Raw genomic sequence first — 23149 nt, 5'->3', positions numbered from 1 at the left:
TCATCCTACTCAAGTGAATTGACTGAGCTGTAAAACCAGGCACAGCCCCGGCTGACCGTACAGAGTTGTCAACCTACAAAGAATGACAACCTACAACAGGGGTACTGAAGTACTTTTTGTAAAGGTCCACATAATTAGGTTTGCCGTTGGGTGAAGGTCTGAGCCGCAAAAAAATAATAATTTAAGGAGGGACAACACAAGTGGTGTATAGTGAGTGCACTGAGGCAATTTTTTTTTTTTCTAACAATAAGCCATGGCTCTAATCCCACCCAATACCTTTAAGTGTCCTAACACAGTAAGAATGTCTCATTAGTGCAATCTAACAATAGTGATGCCCCTAAGTGCCCCCACTACACAGTATGATGCCTATTTAGTGCCCCCCGACAGAGTATGATGCCCCCATACTGCCTGCCCACACAGTATGATGCTCTTAAGTGTCCCCCCCCCCACAGTAGGATGTCTCTTAAGTGCCATCGTCACAGCAGGATGATCTCTTAAGTGCCCCCACACAGTATGCTGTCCCCTAAGGGACTCCCACACAGTCATGCGCCTTAAAAGGGGTTGTCCGGGTTCAGAGCTGAACCCGGACGCAACCCGATCAGCACTCATTCACCATGAACGAGTGAAGTATCAGAGCTTTTCACGCTCCGATGCTCCCCCTTGCCCTAATCTAAATTGCCTCCGCCTAGCAGTGTCCAAATGTAAACAAACAGCCCTTACCCTACTCGTTGCTGGGCAAGGAGGAGCATCAGAAGGTAAAAAGCTCTGATGCTCCACTCAATCATGGAGAATTAGTGCAGATCGGGTTGTGTTCGCTGTTCAGCTCTGAACCCAGACAACCCCTTTAGGTGCCCTTCACAGATTGCAGAATGATACTCCTTTGTGCCCCCTTTCAAGTGATTGAGCCGATTTGCAGTCACTTTACATATTCACTTAAGCCACATTCTCATTGTGGAGCAGAACACCACGTCACTGAATCACGCCTGCCAGTGCTGAGTCACTAAAGGCAGGGGAATGGTGAAATACCATTGTGTTCAACTATATCTGGCTCCTCAGGACGTAGATACAGTTGAGAGCGGGACATGTAGGGGTCTGGACAGCTAGCTACTGTGGTCCATCAGTTGAGTACCCCGCCCTAGAAAACTACCGTCAATGTCAAAGAACCTGATAACCCCTTTAACTTTTGAGGTTTGACATTCAGAAGCCGTTCAGCAACTTTTGTTTGCATTCATGAGCACTCAGTGAGTACACAGGATTTTTCTGAAGAGCAGTAGTGTTCAATGACTTCTACATGATAGACTGCACATATGTTTACCTGGCTTTCCATTTCTTCCTTCTTTAGTTTGATGAGAGACATTCCAGAGAAGTCCATGGTATCTAGAAAGGTAATGTCATTAATGAGATCACAGAAATACATTTCTAAGGGCTGTTTCACACGAGCGGATGCCGTGCGTGACATCCGCTCCGTGAATGACAGCCAAGACCCGATGCAGACTGCAGAAGCACGGAGCAGTAACATGATTGATAATGCTCCGTGCCTCTCTGTGATCTCTTTACTACGAAATCACAGTGACAACTTTCTCTCACTGTGATTTCGTAGTAAAGAGATCACAGAGAGGCACGGAGCATTATCAGTCATGTTACTGCTCCGTGCTTCTGCAGTCTGCATCGGGTCTTGGCTGTCATTCACGGAGCGGATGTCACGCACGGCATCCGCTCGTGTGAAACAGCCCTAACATTTTCATTCCAGATGACAGACTAAGAATAATACCTTTTTCCTCAATCTGTTCTTGGCCTGATCTTGTAGAAGCCACCACGTTGGCTGCCATCTCATTCACACGACGGGAGCACTGTTGCAGTTTTCCCAGATTCTTGCTATCTTTATTCGCTTTTACCTGTTAAAATACAATCTACTTAGATAATAATAGATATAATGTGCCACAGGAACCAGTAACATGTGACACTAACCAATATTCCACCATGTATGTCACTTTGAACATTTCCTTCATATACTGTGTACATATCTTGCATGTTTTTGTAACAAAATAAGTTTCCATCCTCCCCACTGTGTGAAATTGTTCTTTTCTGCATTAAATCTGCCTTCTTGAGTAAAACTACAACATGTTGTGGTTTTTGTCCGGCCCGCCCCCATTATAGTGAATGAGGATGGAACGGACTTCCGCCAGCACGGTGGACTTGCGGTACCACGGATCTGGCAGGCTGTTCCCCAGCCGGAAAAGGCTACCGCAAGTGTGAGAGTAGCCTTATCCTAAATAGGTCCAGTTACATTTGCAATTCTGGAGGCTTCAGAGCAGACTAAATCTAAATAACTAAATTTGTCCATATGAGCTTTAAAGTAAGCATCAGCACAAAAATAAAATAGCCAAAATTTTTGAATTGCAAAGTAAATGGAATAAAATAACTACTATACGGTTGTGCTCCTTACAAAGTATAGTTGCACGAGAAACAGATTTACTTCATTACCTTGGAAGCAGCAACCAGTTGTGCAGTACTGGCAGCAATCTCATGGGATCCGACAATCAGTTCCTCATATTTCCCTTTATGGAGCACAACTTTATCTGCAGACTCCCTGTAAGACGGCAGGTAACAGGAAAGTATGACGCACAATACTTCATACTATATTACATTTACATTACAAGTTTAGGGAGATAAAGCCATAAATCACAAATACTTGAAGTCCAGTTTCAATATACAATGGAAGCATTAGTATTTAATACATCAAAATGATGAGATCATTACACAAGTTGGGTGGCTCCCCATCCCACAGCCTTTGATGCGGAGATGAGACCTTCCGTCCAGCGGGAGTTCTTGGCATAGAATTCTTGTGTGGTTGCTGCTCCCTGTAAAGCAGTTGCCATGAAAAACACTTGAGTAGATTTTCATTATTAACATACATTTGATTCAGATGTAGTGAAACAAGTTTAGAAGTGCAAACACTGGCAGCAAATCTCAGACAGGAAATATTACCGTTCCAGAACGGTATTTTTGTAAGACAACATGTAAGAAATCATGGGTGAAAGCAGAGAATTGCAGCAGCTGCCATTCAGATTATAAACCTCAGATGTACATGTTAGGGCTCATTCGTTCAACCGTATGAATGGGTCCGCATCCGTTCCACAATTTTGCGGAACGGGTGCGAAACCATTCAATTCAATGGGGCTACAAAGGATGCGGACAGCACACCATGTGCTGTCCGCATCCATTGTTCCGTTCCGCGGCCCTGCAAAAAATATACAGCATGTGTCATTCTTGTCCGCAATTGTGGACAAGAATAAGCCTTTCTGTAGGGCCGCCAGTTCAGTTTCATAAATTGCGGAATGCAAAACACAGCGCGGTCGTGTGAATGCGCCCTGTTCACATCACCACTAAATATTTCTGTTGTACTGCTCAGATACAGGAGCAGAATATCAACAATACGTCAAGGGTATTTATGGGGGTTTAGGATGAAATGTGTGAATTAAAAAAAAATAAACTTTTTTTTTTAATCTAAGTGTATTTTCACACATTGAGAACTTACTGTAGGAAAATCTGTCATGAAACTAATCAGGGGCAGAAGACTAACTGAAATTCCAATTTCTGCGACAGATTGACCTACAGATACACATAATTTAATAGCTGTGGCTTTTCAGTAAAGAGTACGCTCCAATTTTAAAATCTGTGGTGCACTTATTGTTCCATGAAGATATTTTTTTTCAAAGCATGCGCATCATGATATATGGTAACATGTTGAGATGCATTGGTGGCAGAATGTTAGTGATTCTGTCAAGATTTAGGTGGGGAATCCAAACCTAAATTCTGACCGAACATGCACATCTACTGCAATTCTCCCTTGCATACCCATTAGCAAAATCTGCTCAATAATTTAGGGAGAGGAATAGAGATGAGCGAATTTCCGCTTATGAAATTCGTTCACACTTCATTTGGTGGTAAAAGGTGAATTGCGTTATGGATTCCATTACCACGGACCATAACTCAATTCTATGACAGAATGCATTATTCATTCCGTCATAATAGAAGTCTATGGGCTGCAAAACGGATCCGTCCCGTTTCCGTTATGCAGGGGAGGATCCGGATCCGTTTTGCAGCCTATAGACTTCTATTATGACGGAATGAATAATGCATTCCGTCATAGAATTGCATTATGGTCCGTGGTAATGGAATCCATAACGCAATTCACCTTTTACCACCAAACGAAGTGTGAACGATTTTCAAAATATGAAATTTGCTCATCTCTAGAGAGGAACCCATGTACATATATTGAATTTGGGGGCTATACATTTGTATATACAGAATACCTTTCTAAGTGTATGTAAAGTTTTCCCTTTTATCACAGTTTTGTCGTATAAGGCTCAAGCATTCCATCTAAAATATTTTACTGTTCTACCACATTCACAAAAAACAACTCATACACAGGTTTATTACTGAGTGTAACGGCTCATGCACACGACTGTATGTATTTTGCGGTCCGCAAAAAATACGGATGACGTCTGTGTGCATTCCGTATTTTGCGAAACGGAACAGCTGGCCCCTAATAGAACAGTCCTATCCTTGTCCGTAATGTGGACAATAATAGAACATGCTCTATTTTTATTTGCGGAACGGACATACGGAAACAGAATGCACACGGAGTAACTTCCTTTTTTGTGGACCCATTGAAATGAATGGTTCTGCATACGGTACGTAAAAAAAACACGGAACGGACACGGAAAGAAAACACGTTTGTGTGCATGAGCCCTAAATTTGACGTCGCAAACTGAGCTAAACTAAAATTTTTATACTATTTACTGCAATATTGGCTTTGTTTTTAAGGTTATATTGTTAACATGTAAGAAATAGAAAAAACATTTCTGCAAAAAAAAAAAACCTCCACAAAAACAGAAACATAAGTAAAGTAATATTTTACATACTCTTCCACTCTCTACAATTTCCTTCTGTAAATCCGTAGAGGTTATGACAAGCTGTTTAATGGCCTGTATAAAAAAAAATATATATATTATACATGTACATTCAATTACAAACAAATCTGTGCGATTCTAAAACATCCTAAGAGCACGTTCACACATGGCTGGTTGTGCATTACTTCATGTCTAGATGTTCGCTATGAGTGAATAAGAAATGACGTCTTCTACACATTTTAGATGTGCTGATGTTCCCAGAAGTGTTTTTATGTGTTTCCACAGCAAAAACAAAACAAAAAACATCAGGAACTGTGGCAGAAAACTGATTTTTGCGGTTTTTGCTGTGGAAAAGCAAAACGGACTTCACCCTCTCTATAGCAAAGGGTGAAATCTGCAGCATAAGTAAATTTCAAATGTGCATCACAAGTAAATTTCAAATTTGCATCACAGGTAAATTTATGCTGCAGTTTTTGTAGGAAACATGGGGATTTACACATATTGAAGAAAAAAAAGATTTAAGGGTATATTCGCACATTTTTTCATGTGCATTTTTGTGTATTGCGAGTATTATGCACTGAAATACACATGAAATAGCATATGCCCACACACAGAATCCCATTGATTTCATTGGGACACATGCCATAGTTCACACGGTGTGTATTTTTACACAGCTGATTTTAAAAACACTCTGTTAAAAAAAAAATAATATATATATATATATATATATATATATATATATATATTATTTTTTTTTTAACAGAGTGTTTTTAAAATCAGCTGTGTAAAAATACACACCGTGTGAACTATGGCATGATCAATGACGTCTCACTTCTTCAATGTGTATTTCCCGAGCACCTTTATAAGATGCACTGCATCTTATAAAAGGGAATACTAATGAGCGCTTCCATAACGAAAGCTCTCACTAGTCTGCAGGAGGAGGGGGAAAGAAGCGCTGTACAGTACTTACTCCTCGTGCTCGCTCTTCCCAGGGCCCGCACTGCTGTGTCCTGGCTGCCTGCAGCGTCAGAAAACACATAGCGCACTCTGACCTGACGCTGCAGGAGGTCAGGTGAATGCAGCGCGGGGCCTGAGAAAAAAATGAGAGCCCAGGAGACAGCCTGACCGGAAGAGGAGCGGCACAGCAGTAGAGGTAAGTTTTATAGTCAGTCTTATTTTATAGTCTGATCTAGGGTAGATATGGGGGTCTAAAGGGTCTGATTGTGGGTCTAGAGAAGTCTAATGGAGGTCTAATGGGAGTCTGGAGGTCTAATGGGGGTCAAATTGGGGTCTGGAGGTCTAATGGAAGTCTAATGAGGGTCTGATTGGGGGTCTAGAGGTCTAATAGGGGTCAGATATGGGAGTTTGGAGGTAAAATGGGGGTCTGGAGGTCTAATGGGCGTCTTATCTGAGTTCTAATATTGGGGCGAGGTCTGACATTTAGGTCTAATGGGGGTCTGACAGAGGTCTAAAGGGGGTCTGGTCTGAGATAGGGGGGTCTCATCTGGGGTTTGATCTGAAAGGTAAGGGGGTATTTTGTACTGGCACACTATCTGTGTAGTACCAGTATTTTCAGGGGGACCGTTTCTACAGTATAGTATTGGGGATGGGGGGAGAACGGACAGAATGGGGTGTTGAAAAGGTGAGGAGGAGGATGGAAAAGTAGGAAAGTAAGATATCTGTTTGTTAAACTCTGCAGAGATGAGACGCAGCTGAAAGAAGTCACCAAGGCAGTCTGGTCTGAAGGAGAAGATGAGGAAAGAGAATATCTACATCAGAGGAGACATCACTGGATGTAAGAGGTACATATGTGGGGCTATATTACCATGTATGTTCTGTAGCGCTGTATGTAAAGTATGTCTTTAAAGGGGTTGTCCACTTTATTTTTCGTATGAGCGCTGCCTTCTCTGCTCTGTTTACCTGCTCACCACTGCAATGAGCAGGTGAACAGAGCAGAGAATCAGCACTGCCCTCTCTTCAAACAGCTGATCTCCCGGCACCCCTGCCGGTCTGATATTAGTGACCTATCTTTAAAATAGGTAGTGAGTAGTAAAAAGAGGACAGCCCCTTTAACAGTAAAACTGGAGGGAATGGGTTAGGGTGAGAATTTAGCATGGGGGATGTTTACATTTTTGCCTCAGGCACCAGAAAGGCTAGGTGCACCCCTGCCCCTTGCCATAAAGCACTAAGGGAAGGTGGTGGTGGGGGGCCCCAAGCTGAACTCCTGCACCAGGGCACATGAGCCTTTAGCTACGCCCCTGTTCCCGAGTATATGTATTGTATTTCATCTCACTTGAAGTCAATGGGAGGCAATACACATGAAACAGGTGCACGGCTGCTATAAAAAGCAGTATGTTGGTGGTCTGTTGCTGTCTTTTTAAATAACAGAAAAGTTTATGTTTTTCATGTATATCAAAATGAAAAGAAAAAAATAATTCAGTAGAAAATTATACTTTTCACATAACGGTTTTGTAAAAATAAAATAATGTCATAACTAATGATATACTAGAGAAATAAAGGACAAATTTAAGGATAACAGTCAAAATCACCATTCAACTGCTTACCTTCATAAGGTCTGTGCATGAATACAAAATCCTATTCAAAGACAAAACCAAATATATAGATATGCATGATTTATATTAATTTAATCAACAGTACATGTTATCTAGTAACATAGTAGTACTTTATTCAAGTACATATTGTCACAAACTGCAGCTTAGAAAATTAAAATGCACTGATCGAGGCTAACAAATCTGAAATATGCAGGTTGGAGTAAATGGCTCTACATCTGGGCAATACATCATTGATTCTGGATATGTATTTGGCTACAGGGGAGAAAAGCAGTGATCTCAGTAGCTTTGTCCACGGACTACAGCTTGGAGATGCAAACAGCTTTATTTAAAGGGCATCTGTCAGCAGATTTGTACCTATGAAACTGGCTGACCTGTTACACGTGCACTTGGCAGCTGAAGAAAACTGTGTTGGTCCCATGTTCATATGTGTCCGCATTGCTGACAAAAAGGTTTTAATAAATGCAAATTAGCCTGTACGAGCAACGGGGGGCCTTGCCTTTACACCTATAGGGTCAGCTCTCTCGGCAACTGCCGTACCCTCTGCACTTTAATGGACAGGGCCAGGCAAGTATGATCACATTCACAATGCCTGGCCCTGTCAAAGTGCAGAGGTTTCGCCAGTTGCAGAGGGCGTTGAGCCTCTAGGTGTAAAGTCAAAAGTTGATACTAGAGGCTAATTTGCATATATAAAAACTTCATTTTTCTCAGCAATGCGGGCACATATGAACATGGGACCAACACAGATGCCTTCAGCTGCCAAGCCTTGTGAAAATACCCTAGAAATGCGCTACAGACATACACACTGTTTATTTAGAACTGGCAGGGAATTGCTTCAAACAGAACCTTAAAAATGTGCAATATATGACTTGTAACTGACAGTATTAGCAATAGGATGCTGTAATCCAGCAGCACTGTGATGTTACATAAAGAGATGAGCAAATTTCATATTTTGAAATTTGTTTGCGCTTCGTTTAGTGGTAACGGAATCCATAACGCAATTCTGCTAATACCACCAAACGAAGTGCAAACGAATTTCAAAATATGAAATTCGCTCATCCCTAGTTACATGATTTGGAGAGACTCAGTAATCACACAGACCTCTCATTTACTTCCAGCTTAACTCCAGAGGTGTCTTTACGAGCCTGGTTCATCATTTCCTGTCAGACAAGAGGATAGAAGGGTTTCGATCAGAAACAATCTGTACATAATAAACAGTCTGATGTGAAAGACGAGATCAGTGAAAATAGGAGGGGTAGAGGGTTGTCGACAAAATAGTTTTTTTCCCCCTTCCCTTAGGCCTCATGCACACGACTGTTTTTCAGGTCCGCATCCGAGCCGCAGTTTTTGCGGCTCGGGTGCGGACCCATTCACTTCAATGGGGCCGCAAAAGATGCGGACAGCACTCAGTGTGCTGTCCGCATCCGTTGCTCCGTTCCGAGGCTCCGCAAAAAAATATAGCATGTCCTATTCTTGTCCGTTTTGCGGACAAGAATAGGCAAGTCTACAATGGGCCGCACGTTCCGTTCCGCAAATTGGGGGAAGGCACACAGGCGGATTCCGTTTTGTGGATCCGCGGTTTGTGGTCCGCAAAAAAAAACGGAACGGTCGTGTGCATGAGGCCTAAAGAAAGAAAAACCTGTCACTGAAATAACTCAAAACGGACAAAAGTAATAAATAAAAATGTACTGAAAATCAAACATTGCTTCTGAGTTGTGGTTCAACAGAACAATTCATAAAACAAACTAATGAAACTGGCCTGGGCAAAAATGATGGTATCCCTAGAAAATAATTCGACCATAGGGGCATGTTAAACTAAACGTGGAAGGTAGATAAAAGATGCGCAGCACTCACCAGGGTCGAGTCTTCAAAGCAGCTTTATTGCTGACTAGCCTGTGCAGCTGATGCTACCCTGCTAGTCAGCAATAAAGCTGCTTTGAAGACCCGACCCTGGTGAGTGCCGCGCATCTTTTATCTACCTTCCACGTCAAGTGTAATTCTTGTTCACGCTGAGCACCACACTGTCTGGGTCCGCTTGTGCAGCCGCGGGTCTAGGAGTCCCGGAGTTCAAGGAGGCGTGGGTGACTTTCTTAAAGGAGCAGTGCCGCTGTTTTCCTTTTGCTCTTGCTTCTCCACCATGCATGTTAAACTAAGGTGTGTCCTGTAATAAGCAAATTAGCATCACAGATGTCTTCAAACTAGTATTCAGTCAGTCTGCCTGTTTAAAGGGTGAAAAGTAGTTACTGCACTGTTTGGTATCATGGTGTGTACCACACTGAATATGGACCAAAGAAAGCTAAGGAGAGAGTTGTTTTAGGAGATTAGAAATAAAATTATAGACAAACATGTTAAAGATAAAGGCTATAAGACCATCTCCAAAGAGCATATTCCTGTTACTACAGTTGCACATATTCTGAAGTTTAAGTTCTACGGGACTGTAGCCAACCTCCCTGGACGTGGTCGCAAGAGAAAAACTGATGACAAATTGAAAAGATAGAATAGTAAACAAAGAGCCCAAAAGAACTACCAGAGATTAGAGGTGAACTCCAAGGTCAAGGTGCATCAGTGTTAGGTCGCACCATCCTTCGCTGTCTTAATCAAAGTGGACTTAATGGAAGACAACTGAGGAAGAAACCACAGTTGAAAGCAAATCATAAAGAAGCGAGACTAGAATTTGACAAAATGCATATTGACAAGCCACACAGCTTCTGGGAGAATGTCCTTTGGACAGTTGAGACAAACTAAGAGCTTTTTGGCAAGTCACATCAGCTCTATGTTCACAGATGCAAAAGGAAGCATACAAAGAAAAGAACAGAGAGTCATTTATTAAGACCTGCATTTTAGACAACAATTCAAAAGCAATGTCTGATTTTCGGAAACTTTATTTATTATTACTTTTGTCAGTTTCAATTATTTCAGTGACCGTTGTCTTTCTTTAACGGAAGGGTTCCAACAATTTTGGCCACATTTGTAGATTACGCAGGGTAACATACAGGTTGTCTCCATTTAGTTTTTACCAATATGGATTTCATACTGCACACCACACAAAACACAAGTCAGGCTCTGTTAACCCCTTAGTGACCACCCATACGTGTTTTTACGGCGGTCACTAAGGGGCCTTAGGCTCTCACATGAGAGCTGCGGCCCTGCTCTAACAGCCCGGACTGGCAGGAGTGCCGATCCGGGCTGTTTAACACTTTACATGCCGCGGGCAATGGCGCCCGCCGCATGTAAAGTGCTGACAGAGGGAGCGGAGTGCCGATGTGTGTGAAGGCTGGCAGGGGTCTGATGTGGGCCACAGACCAGCCTTCAGTCATTTCTAGCAGGCTGCACCTCTCTGGCGAAGCCTGCTGGTCAATGTTAGAATAGCATTGCCATTAAAATGCAATGCACTATAGGGATAGTGCATTTAATTTTAAAAGCAATCAAAATACTGTCTGTTATATTCCCCTTGTGGGACTATTAAGTGGTTAAAAAAAAAAAAGTTTAAAAAAAATTTATTCAATAAAAAAATCCCATTAAATAAAAAAGTACGCTTTTTTCCATTGAAAATACGCTTTTCAATAAAAAAAAAAAAAGCAAAAAAATTAAAAATCTTCCTCATATGTTTGGTATGGCCGCATCCGTAACGATCCCGGACTACATAAATATCATGAGTCAACAAAGAACTGGTACCACAAAAATACCCAAATATCAAAGTTTATTAATAAAACATAAAAGACATATATGACATGCATACACATGTACAAACATGTGGAAACCAATAAAGTGCCTGTGCCGGCAGCTCATAAAATCACATGTAGCATTCAGATGGATTTCCTAGAACTCAGCAGCATGTATATACGGGGTGAAAGTATCTATCATAAGATCCCCAATATGTAAAGCGAGTCTAGCGGGCAGCAGTGACTTGCACTAGGTCCAACTAATTCAATGGTCAGATGTGCGCCAACATCCACAATAAAGATATCATATCAACAACGTGCTGAACAAGTCTGGATCTTTCTTCTTTCCCGATAAGCTGTGTGGATGAGCTGTCACTACCTGGCGTGCCCCTCTATGCGAGTTTGCTTCTTCAGGAGGACTCCTGACTCCTCCTGAAGAAGCAAACGCGAAACGCGCGTAGAGGGGCACGCCAGGTAGTGACAGCTCATCCACACAGCTTATCGGGAAAGAAGAAAGATCCAGACTTTTTCAGCACGTTGTCGATATGATATCTTTATTGTGAATGTTGGCGCACATCTGACCATTGAATTAGTTGGACCTAGTGCAAGTCACTGCTGCCCGCTAGACTCGCTTTACATATTGGGGATCTTATGATAGATACTTTCACACCATATATACATGCTGCTGAGTTCTAGGAAATCCATCTGAATGCTACATGTGATTTTATGAGCTGCCGGCACAGGCACTTTATTGGTTTCCACATGTTTGTACATGTGTATGTATGTCATAGATGTCTTTTATGTTTTATTAATAAACTTTGATATTTGGGTATTTTTGTGGTACCAGTTCTCTTTGTTGACATATATAGGAGGTACACCTGTGTATGCACTGGTGGTGTCGATCCAGTTGAATGGATTACATAAATATCATGTAAATTATCGCCTACGGTGAACGCCGTAAAAAATAAATAAAATAAAAAAATAAAAAAGAAGAGAATTGCTAATTTATTCTTAGTTGCCACCGACAAAACATAACAACAAGCGACCAAAAAGCGCCATTTACTCCAAAAGGATACCAATAAAAAATACAAGTCGTCCCACAAAAATCAAGCCCCCACACAACTCCATAGAAAGAAAAATCAAAAAAGTTATGGGTCTTGGGAAGCGGCAATGCAAAAACATTTTTCTCTTTTTTAAAAAAAAAAAAAAAAAGGGGTTTTATCGCAAAAAAGTAGTAAAATGTAAAAAAACCCACTATGTATTTGGTATCACTGTAATCATACTGACCCAGAGAATAAAGATATGTTATTTATACCGAAAAATGAACGTCGTAAAATTTATAACGTAAAAACGCAGTGGCAGTATTGCTGTTTTTCCCATCTTCCTCCCAGAAAGAGTTAATAAAAGTTAATCAGAAAGTTATGTGTACCCCAAAATGGTGCCATTTAAAACTACAACTTGTCCCGCAAAAAACAAGCCCTCATAAAGCTATATAGACAGAAAAATAAAAAAGTTATAGTTCTTGGAACGCGACGATGAAAAAAGGAAGAAAAATGCTTGGTCAGTAAGGCCCAAAACAGGCTGGGCACTAAGAGGTTAACACTTGCATTGTGGTTTCTACTTATAATGGAAACAAGGATGCACTGCTGGGAGGGAGAATTTCCAAGAACTATGATAGAGGCTATTATTGTATTAATAGGAAAAAAGGGGAAAGACCTGTTGGAGGTCGGTGCATACAGACCAATATCTCTGCTCAATACAGACATTAAAATCATTGCCAAGGTATTGGCTATTAGACTTAGGAAAGTTATAGAGTCGATTATACATCCTGACCAATGTGGATTTATTCCAGGGAAGAGTACTCATTACAACATAAGGAGTCTCTTCTCCAGTAAGTGACGGGCGGGCGCTTCCGCTCCATCTTGTCTTTGGATGCCACTAAGGCCTTTGACAGGGTGGAGTGGGGCTTCCTCTGGACAACAATGATATATTTTGGTATTGGGGACTATTTTATTAATCTTAAACTAATGTTATATACAAACCTGACTGCACGAATTCGTGTTAACGGAGTGTTAACTCCATCTGTTTTATTATCAAGAAGTATGTGACAGGGGTGTCCCCTATCCATGCTTTTATTTAATGTTTTTTTAAGAACCTTTGGCCTTAAAGATCAGGCAAGATGACTCAATAAGAGTCTTTGGAGAAGATGGGAGAGTAGGAAAAGTGTCTTTATATGCCGATGAGATCTTATTTTGTTTGGGCGATACCCCAAATACCTTACGAAATATCATTCATAGTGTGGAGGAGTTCGGGGGTATGTCGGGGTTGGAGATTAACTTGAACAAGACCATCTTGCTGCCCCTGGATGAAATGGTATTGGATAATATAGGGGGATTGAGGATATTGGGGCCACAGAAGTCTTTTGAGTATCTGGGAAGAGTCTCTTCCTTTATAGATTGTTTTGTTCCACTTAATATCAACTTGTTAATTAACAAAATAAAAGATAAGATTGCAATTTGGTTTAAACTGCCCTTATTAATGGCAGACAGAATGTCACTCATCAAAATTATTATCCTCCCTCAACTCTTGCATCAATTTATGGCTGCTCACAAATTTTTAGGGATGGGGTTATGCTCACATTAGATGAGCTTTCTCACCTAGAAGGTATACATACGCAGGCTTGATTGGTTTAGATATAGACAATTATATGGAAAACTTTATCCAGCTCACCTCCCTGGTGGAACGTGCAGTCCCGGCTCCAGAGGCCCCGGGGAAGTGTTCCCGCAGCAGGCCGCAAATAAGTGAAGAAAAAGGTCCCGGAGACAAATAGAGATCCTCTGTCAGCTCCTCTCTATTGATCACATGTAGACAACAGACATAGCCACCTCATACACGGCATGAACCTTGACGCGTTTCGGGTGAGTACCCTCAGTCGTAACGTGGTTACGACTAAGGGTACTCACCCGAAACGCGTCAACGTTCATGCCGTGTATGAGGTGGCTATGTCGGTTGTCTACATGTGATCAATAGAGAGGAGCTGACAGAGGATCTCTATTTGTCTCCGGGACCTTTTTCTTCACTTATTTATAGACAATTATACTCTGCTTATACTCTTACAGAAAAAGAAGATGAAATTATCACACATATTAGGGTCTCATTTCCTAGTTGGGGGAGATGGAGACGTGAAGTTCCCGGATTAATACAGACAGATTGGGATAGGATTTACTGCAATATGAGCAGATGTTTAGTGAATTCTAATCACACAGTAATCCAGTTTCATTTTGTGCACTGGTTATATCTATCTCCCGCTCAAATAGCAAGCATGCATGGGGGGCCCAACTCGGGTGGCCCTAGGGGGATTTTCTTCCCCCCCCCCCCTCACTCCACCAGAGGGACTATGGGGTTTCTGTTTATGGGGTGTATGTTCTTGATATGGTTTATTTGGCAGCTGCCCTGTGAGAGGGTTTATTCTGAGCAATCAGATGCTTAATGTATTTTATATGGCTGTCATTTCTCTTGATATTATAAATAAAAGAAAAAATAAATTGAAAAAAAGGGAGAGAAAAAAAAAAAAAAAAGGATGCACTGTTGGATCTATCAGACAAGTGGACCTCATTGACTTTTAATAAGGCCCGCGGAACTGACAAAAAAAAAAGCCTCTGACACCAGTGTTAACACAGCCATACTGAGCAACTCAGCATCTTGCAGAATTGTTATATGTGTGTGTGTGTGTGTGTGTGTGTATATATATACAGACAAGATAAATAGTAAGGGTATGGTGTGGCAGAATGAAGGATCCACAAATCCCTCCACATCCACTTATCTGTTATTCTTGCCAGATGTTCACACTTGCATCAATATTTCCATTTACAGAACAGAAACCACATCAGAATCTATTACAAATGACATCCTCCTCACCTCAATCCTCCGCACTGCATCTTCTATGGCTGCAGATGTAGCTGCCATCTCTTTGTCCACCATGTCTCCCAGTTCTTCCTGCTTGATATCCATGCTCTTTGGCCTCAACTCCTGAAGGAATAAGAATGAAATCAGAGATTATAAACTCTGCTAAATGATGCCACCAAACAAACGATCTACACAATATGTTCTTTAACAATACAGAGATTCCCCGTTTTATATCCAAATAATATATATTTTTATTTTACATGTCAAACCCACAACATACACAAAAGTGCTGTGTCTATAGCAGAGCATCATAAAAAGTACAAAAGGCCACTTATACTTAAAAGATATATACATGTGGCTTTCCATTAACGGCTGGTAGTTCTCATAGACGGGTGCACACATGGAGCGCATGAAACTTCCTACAAAGTCTAATTTTAGAAATTTAGGTAATCTGAATCTAACACAAACTCATGTCCTATGTTAGTTATGAGAACATTAAATGTACCTCTCCCAGTCCAAGGATATTCTGCAGTGTTCTTCTAACATTCGTCAGGTTGGCACCTTTCAGGGACTGCTTGTCCTTCAGTTCATTCAGATACTGTAAGCTCTGGCTTCCACAATCCCTGCAGCTGTCCACAAGACCTGTACCATTGAAAACCAATGTGATGGACAGTACCACCTTAAGGGCACATATAGCTTCAAAAAGAGCATACAACTTTACTCACGCTCTCCATGGTCAGGCGGTGCCAAGTGAGACGTTGCGCTGCCATTTACAATTGTATCAGCTGCTAAGTGTGCAAACTGTGCCAGCGATCCAACTAAATCAGACGCGTCTGAGGGAGACATTCATATTTTATAACCGTTATTAGCAGGTAGAGGAAATTGCCAAACCCAAGCCCTACTACTAATAAAAAAATGCAGTTAGGGTAGGATCACATGGAGTTTTTTTGGAGGAGGTTGTGAGGTAGATTTTCCAACCAAAGTCAGAAGTGGATCCAGCAGGAAGGAGAGGTTACCGTAAGTCCTTTTAGATTTGATTCCTCTCAAATCCACTTCTGACTTTGGCTGAAAAACCTGCAGGAAAATTCGCCCTTAAAACCTTCTCCCCAAAACTGTGTGTGAATCTACCCTTATGTCCATCAAGGTCTGAAGGGTTACATCGGACCTACTGTAGCTTTACAGATCAGCACGTTTATGTGGCAAATCTGTTGCCAAATTTTGTGGCTGAAGGGGGTTTGTAAAAACCTATATACATACTACAGAAACAGCCTCGCTCACATGTATGCATTTCTGCTGAACAGGAAAGATGTGAAGACACCAATCTGGTTACTGGTATTCTCAGGCAAATTAGAATTGCTGGCTTCAAGGCATTGTTCACATTTCTGTGAATTATAGATACGTGCTTTGTGTTCTCCACAGGGATTAACTGGATTCAATATGTAAAATCAAATGAGCGCACACACTACATTGCTCCATTTTCAGGAACAAACACGCCATTCAATCTACGGGTCTTGGAAAACCACAGGCAGCACACAAATCCCATCCATGTTTGATTAGTCTTTCACAGACCATTGGTAGGAGATGCTTTTAAAATTCTCCTTTCTGCCTAGCAGTGCATAGATGAATACAGCTCAGTACAAACGGAAAATGGACACCTAGGGGTACATTCATACACAATGCCAAAGCTTCTGTGGACAGATGATACGAACACACCAAGTGAATGTTACCTTGGGATACATTCAAATGCAGATTTCATGCAGATTTTCAGTGGGGATCCCACATCAAAACATTACAGCAATTGAGCACAATGCAATTGAATGTAGTTCTACCAAATTGTATTCACAAGTGGCGGGGCATGAAATCAGCATGGTATGCAACATATACCACTATGCATGAAATCTGCAGCAAAGAACACTGTGCCATATGTGGCTTCGGCTGCAGATTCCCTGAACAGTACTACCACATCTTACCTTACTCTTAGGTGGTGTATACCTTTAAAGAGGTTCTGCCCCCCAGATCAAGTCTACCCTACCAGGCATATAGCATGGTAGGGCTGACAATGGAGACAAAAAAACATACCTTTTTTTCTCATGTCAGCAGTCCGGTTAGGCAGAAAAAGCAACTTTTAAAAATACACTAATGAGGAATTCGAGCACTCGGAGGTGGGCTTATGCCTTCCAAGCACTGCTTCTGCGACGCCCCTGTTCATTGCTAATGCTGGCCTTCTGCACCTAATCACGCCCCCATGTCTTGATTGACAGCGCTAGACCCATCAGTCTAGCGCTGAGATCCCGCGCCTGCTTCTAAGATATTTTCAGTTCTTCCAGGCTTGTGTGTGTCTAGTGCATCTCAGTCAAAAGACATGGGGGATCTCAGTCAAAAGTCAAAAGACATGGGGGCGTGATTAGGTGCAGAAGGCCAGCATTAGCAATGAACAGGGGCGTCGCAGAAGCAGTGCTTGGAAGGCATAAGCCCACCTCCGAGGGCTCGAATTCCTCATTGGCATATTTTTAAAAGTTGCATTTTCTGCCTAACCGGACTGCCGACATGAGAAATAAAGGAATGTTTTTTGTCTGCCTGGTAGGGTAGACTTGATCTGGCTGACAGAGCCTCTTTAACCTAGCTTGGAATTGCAAGGATACTCAAAAAAAAAAATTGTAAGGCTTTGGAATTACACTGCAACCAGCATTTGATTTTGTTGTGATGTCAAAATACAGAAATTGAGGAAATATATATTCCCTGTCACGGGAGTCTCTTTAATACATGAAGGCAACAAAAAGAACAAGATCGGATATTAACAAATTTGTCCAAAGACAAGTCTCCTTAAAGGGAACCTGTCACCGGGATTTTGTGTATAGAACTGAGGACATGGGTTGCTAGATGGCCGCTAGCACATCCGCAATACCCAGTCCCCATAGCTCTGTGTGCTTTTATTGTGTAAAAAAAACGATTAACCTGAGATGAGTCCCGTCCCTGAGATGAGTCCTGTGCGTGAGATGAGTCAGGGACAGGACTCCTCTCAGGTTAATTTGCATATGTATTAAATCGGTTTTTTTACACAATAAAAGCACACAGAGCTATAGGGACTGGATATTGCGGATGTGCTAGCGGCCATCTAGCAACCCATGTCCTCAGCTTTATACCCACAATCCCGGTGACAGGTTCCCTTTAAATTAAAAGCAGTGACCACGGAAGAGAAAGGGAAGTAGAACAACTAAATATACTCAGAATTCAGGTAAACATAGAAAATGTAATAGTAATGCATGGTGTGATGTCTCCTCCAGATAAGAAAACTACAAGTAACATCTAAACCACTGACCTGTGTAGGATCTGAGAACGCAGAAAATAAGCATGTGCACGCACCTGTCATATTCTGTGTATATTTAGCATGTCCATTCGCAAGGGATGCTAATGAGTCAATGGCATGTTTTGCTCGGTTTACAAGGTAGTCTGTAAAAATAAAAATGGCCTTAAAAACATGGAAGCAGTGAGAGCAATGTTATATCTGCTTATGCTTATTTCTATCAGCAATGCAGTCTAGTCTGCCAAACTCTAGGGTGTATGTGTACTTGGGTTATAAGGAGGCAGCAAAGATATTACTGTAAAGTTCTTGCTCAGTTATTAAAAATGCAAAAATAAACTCAGTAAAATCATGGTAGGAATTACATTTTAAAAAATTGTGTTATAGGAGATGTAAAGCAAAATATTATGTGCCATCAACTTTGCTTCCTGCACTGCAGAACACATTAAACTGTTAGGACGACACATGGACAATGCAGAAATCACAGTTGATGAGACTATTACCCTTCTCTCCCAGTACACTTGTTCCTTGCATTTTTTTAATCATATCTATAATTTGCATTTCTTATAAACGAATCATCATAAAATGACACCATTTAGTAAGAAAGACAATAAAGGCAAAAAAAAAGTGCGATGGAAGACCCATACCTGGTGAACTGGTGCAGCGGATATGAAGAGGGTCATCAAGTTTAGCTACAGCATCCTGGATGATATTTTCTGCTTCCCTCACGGTTCCCTGAATAATGTTAAACTGGTCCTCCAACATCTTCTGATAAAGTTTCTGCTCATCTGTAGTCTAAGAACACATTTCACATCTCATGTTTTACTGGACAATGATGCAGCTCATTGGGAAGGCAACTGCCGAATGCCCTTCCTGTCATGCTCCCATAAACGTGTGAGAGATAAATATATAGTTAACTATGGCACTTAAAGGGTGTCTGTCAGCCAGTCTGTTCCCTGATGCCGATGCCAGTGTGAGATTACGCCGAGTCCTCTAAATGACGTCAGGGGAGCTAGGAGGGGACTTTGAGATGCGGGGCAGTGCTGGGCTGTTTCGGAATGGGAGCGGCTGGGCTCCACAGATGTTTGGCACAGCCCCTTGGGCTCTTTTCAAAGGTGATTGACTGGTATATAAAAACGATTTTATGGAAAAACTAAAGCAATCATAAATTTGACAATGGTATAGTTCTGGCATACTACAGGAAAACTACCATAACCTATAAACGTCTCTATAGGCATAATCTGGTTGACAGAGTCCCTTTAAGGCACCACATGCACAAGCCCCCACATTGACAGTATTTAGAATAGAAGGACCCAATAAAATACTCTAATTTAACTGTTTGGTACCTTTTTGTCAAGTTTTTCCCCCAGGTCCCGTATCTCACTTGCTCGCTTTTCTTGCTCTTGGTTGAATAAAGACTCAGTTTCTTGAGCTACATTTTTAACAGATAACAACTCTGATTCTTTGGTGGTTAACAGGCTTTGCAGCGAGTCCTTCTCAGCTTCGAGGGATGCGAGCTTTGAAGATAACGTAGACGCCGACTAAAAAGTAAAAAATAGTAATAGTGATAAACAGAAGCAATGCAGTGCAATGGAGAAGGTTAAAGAGGATCTGCGGGCAGCACGTTATAGAGGAGGAGGAGCTGAGCAGATTGATATATAGTTTTAGGGGAAGAGATTCCGTAAAACGTGTAAGTCTCTGCTCTTTCTGAGCTCAGTGAGCAAATGGGAGTCGTCTTATCTGCTTCTTTGTATGAGTGTGCATATATAGATACCTGTCAATCACCGATTAGACCACTCACATGGCTACTGAGCTAAAAAAGAACAGAGATTTAAATAGGTTGTCAGGTAACTTAAATTTAGGGGTGGCAGGTATGGGCTCAAAGAAAAAAAAAAGAAAAAAAATACTCAGCTGGTTGGAGCCTGCTGGTTCAAGTGCTGTGGTCATACGTTACTCCTGACACTCATCGCTAAGGCCACTGACAGGCCCATCAGCGGTGACATGCATGCACACAGCACATCACACTTCTGGTCCAGGAGAGACCAAACTGAAAGGAGTGGCGCTCGAACTGTGGGTTTCAAACAAGGTGACTTTTTTAAAAGATTTTTTTAATTTTTAAAGGGTTTATCCAGGAATGGATGGATAGGTTATTATCACATCAGTGGGGTCCAAGTCCCGGCACCCCCACGCTCTCCAGAGCAGCCGTCTCCCAGCAGCTCTCCAAGCACAGCATAATACAGCGGCTGTGCTTGGTATCGCAGCTCAGATCCATTCACTTCAATGGAGGTGAGCTGCTACTAGGTCACGTGACCGATGTACAGTGACGTCACATGGCCTAGGAAGTGGTCGTGGCACTCATGGAGCGTCGGCCTCTCCGAACAGCTGATTGGTGGGGGTCCCAGGTGTCGGACCCCTGTCAATCTGATATTGATGACCTATGACCTATAATTACCAGATAACCCATTTAAGCCCATGCCTGAAAACCCCTTTAAAGTATAACTGTCGTTTTTTTTAATTTTTTTTGGAGTATTGGATTGTGGTGATTAATATCTCCTTGGTGGCCCTATTTCAACTTTTCACTGTGTATTCAATTACCCCCTAATTCTACATTTTTGTTCCCTGTACGGCCTACTTTTACCTGTGCTTAAAATAGGGTTGCTAGGCATGGTCCGTCTATCTGTTGAAGGACGGAGCACGCAGCGTGCAGGGTCACATTACTGACAGCCAGGGACTGTAAGTAAATGATTAAAGCCAGGTCCTCCCCAGCAGCTGATAACAGTGCCTGGGCTGTGTGCACTTCTCCCTGTCCCTGCCCTTGGCAGACGCTGCCTCACTCAGCAGAGCTGGAGAAGTAGAGTTGAAGCAGCGCAGACCAGGGAAGGGAGATCTGCCATCTGCTCAGTGTATAAATGAAAGCAACATGTGGTAAGAGGACCCCTTTGTGCTACAAGAGACTATATCTGACTGCTCGGCTTCTCCTGCTCTATAACCTGCTGTCTGCAGATCAGGCAACATGTTCAACACGACAGGGCAGTACAAACATACCTTTTGTGGAGCTTTTATCAGGAATAAAACTTTAATATTCCTGATAATAAAAACTCCACAAAAAGTATATTTGTGCTACTCTCCCCTACCAAATGCTGTCAGCAGTTTAGCATGGTCAAAATTGCAGACAATAGTTAAGATAACTTAGGCTACTTTCACACTAGCGTTCGGGTGTCCGCTCGTGCGCACCGTTTGAAGGGGCTCACGAGCGGCCCCGAACGCATCCGTCTGGCCCCAATGCATTCTCAGTGGAGGCGGATCCACTGAGAATGCATCCGCCTGCCAGCGTTCAGCCTCCGCTCCGCTCAGTGAGCGGACACCTGAACGCTGCTTGCAGCGTTCGGGTGTCCGCCTGGCCGTGCGGAGGCGAGCGGATCCTTCCAGACTTACAATGTAAGTAAATGGGGACGGATCCGCTTGAAGATGACACAATATGGCTCAATCTTCAAGCGGATCCGTTCCCCATTGACTTTCAATGGAAAGTCTGAACGGATCCGCTCAGACAACTTTCACACTTAGAAAATTTTCTAAGTTTTAATGCAGACGCATCCGTTCTGAACGGATGCGAACGTCTGCATTATCGGAGCGGATCCGTCTGATGAAACATCAGACGGATCCGCTCCGAACGCTAGTGTGAAAGTAGCCTTACTGGCCAGAACACCCCTTAAAGGGGTTATCCCATCATAATGATCACTGTTAAATCTGTTAATGATTTGACAGTGATCATTTTTGTAAATATACTTTATTAACAAATTCCCACCGATTAGGAGAAAATTCATCCCCACTTACCTCATTGTTGTGACTCGGTCTCCCCTGGTTACGACCACCGCTCTTCCGCAAAATCCCGATGGTCGCGCTTGCCCAGAAGACTTCTTCTTTTCCTTAAGCCGGGCCACTCGCTGTCCTGAACGCGCACGCTGCCGCGCATGCGCGAGACGGTGACTTCTTCCCGGCCAGAATAGTACAGAGATGCGAACGCGCACGCCAGCTCTGTACTATACTGGCCAGAAATAAGTCACATTGCGCATGCGCGGCAGCGTTCAGTCCAGCGCGCGGCCCGGCCGGGAGAAGACTTCAATCAAGATGAAGCCCGCCCCCAGCCAGAATCCAGGAAGTGAACGCGCGGTGGCAGCAGGTAAGTATAAAAACGCAAAGTGGGATAACCCCTTTAAAGGATCACCCACTGTGAATTTATGGTGGGCTGTCCTTATCTTTAGAACTTGCATCAATACATTTTTACATTGGGGATCATGATGGGAGAAGGCAGATGTGCTCCTAAAGGCAGTGACATTCATCATGGTAGTTAATTGACTGACTACGTGATCACTGAAGATGACAATAGGAGGCGAGTGCTGTTAAATCTAACTAGACTCAAGCACAGCCCTAAAAGATAATATACACACATACACACACACACACACACTGTGCTCAAAAAAAGGGAACACTTAAACAACACAATGTAACTCCAAGTCAATCACACTTCTGTGAAATCAAACTGTCCACTTAGGAAGCAACACTGAGTGACAATCAATTTCACATGCTGCTGTGCAAATGGGATAGACAGGTGGAAATTATAGGCAATTAGCAAGACACCCCCAATAAAGGAGTGGTTCTGCAGGGGGTGACCACAGATCACTTCTCAGTTCCTATGCTTCCTGGCTGATGTTTTGGTCACTTTTGAATGCTGGCAGTGCTTTCACTCTAGTGGTAGCATGAGACGGAGTCTACAACCCACACAAGTGGCTCAGG

The 23149-nt window shown here is 42.4% G+C and overlaps 1 protein-coding gene across 1 annotated transcript in view; it reads right to left on the bottom strand.

The window, feature by feature from the left end:
* HIP1R (huntingtin interacting protein 1 related) overlaps positions 1-23149 on the bottom strand; it is a 127550-nt gene that overhangs the window by 2842 nt on the left and 101559 nt on the right. Inside the window, exons 18-30 of the mRNA XM_040416174.1 lie at positions 19702-19896; positions 19003-19150; positions 18418-18504; positions 15780-15887; positions 15560-15696; positions 15067-15177; positions 8588-8646; positions 7481-7511; positions 4929-4991; positions 2761-2861; positions 2485-2590; positions 1772-1895; positions 1316-1377 (exon numbers count right to left, since the gene is read on the bottom strand). Of these exons, the coding sequence (XP_040272108.1) occupies positions 1316-1377; positions 1772-1895; positions 2485-2590; positions 2761-2861; positions 4929-4991; positions 7481-7511; positions 8588-8646; positions 15067-15177; positions 15560-15696; positions 15780-15887; positions 18418-18504; positions 19003-19150; positions 19702-19896 (1332 nt within the window). The remainder of the gene's footprint in view (positions 1-1315; positions 1378-1771; positions 1896-2484; positions 2591-2760; positions 2862-4928; positions 4992-7480; positions 7512-8587; positions 8647-15066; positions 15178-15559; positions 15697-15779; positions 15888-18417; positions 18505-19002; positions 19151-19701; positions 19897-23149) is intronic.

Source organism: Bufo bufo, chromosome 2 (assembly GCF_905171765.1).
Source record: "Bufo bufo chromosome 2, aBufBuf1.1, whole genome shotgun sequence".
Lineage (NCBI taxonomy): Eukaryota > Metazoa > Chordata > Amphibia > Anura > Bufonidae > Bufo > Bufo bufo.
Note: the sequence above shows the minus strand (reverse complement) of the source record. Positions and strands in the feature narration are given on the sequence as shown.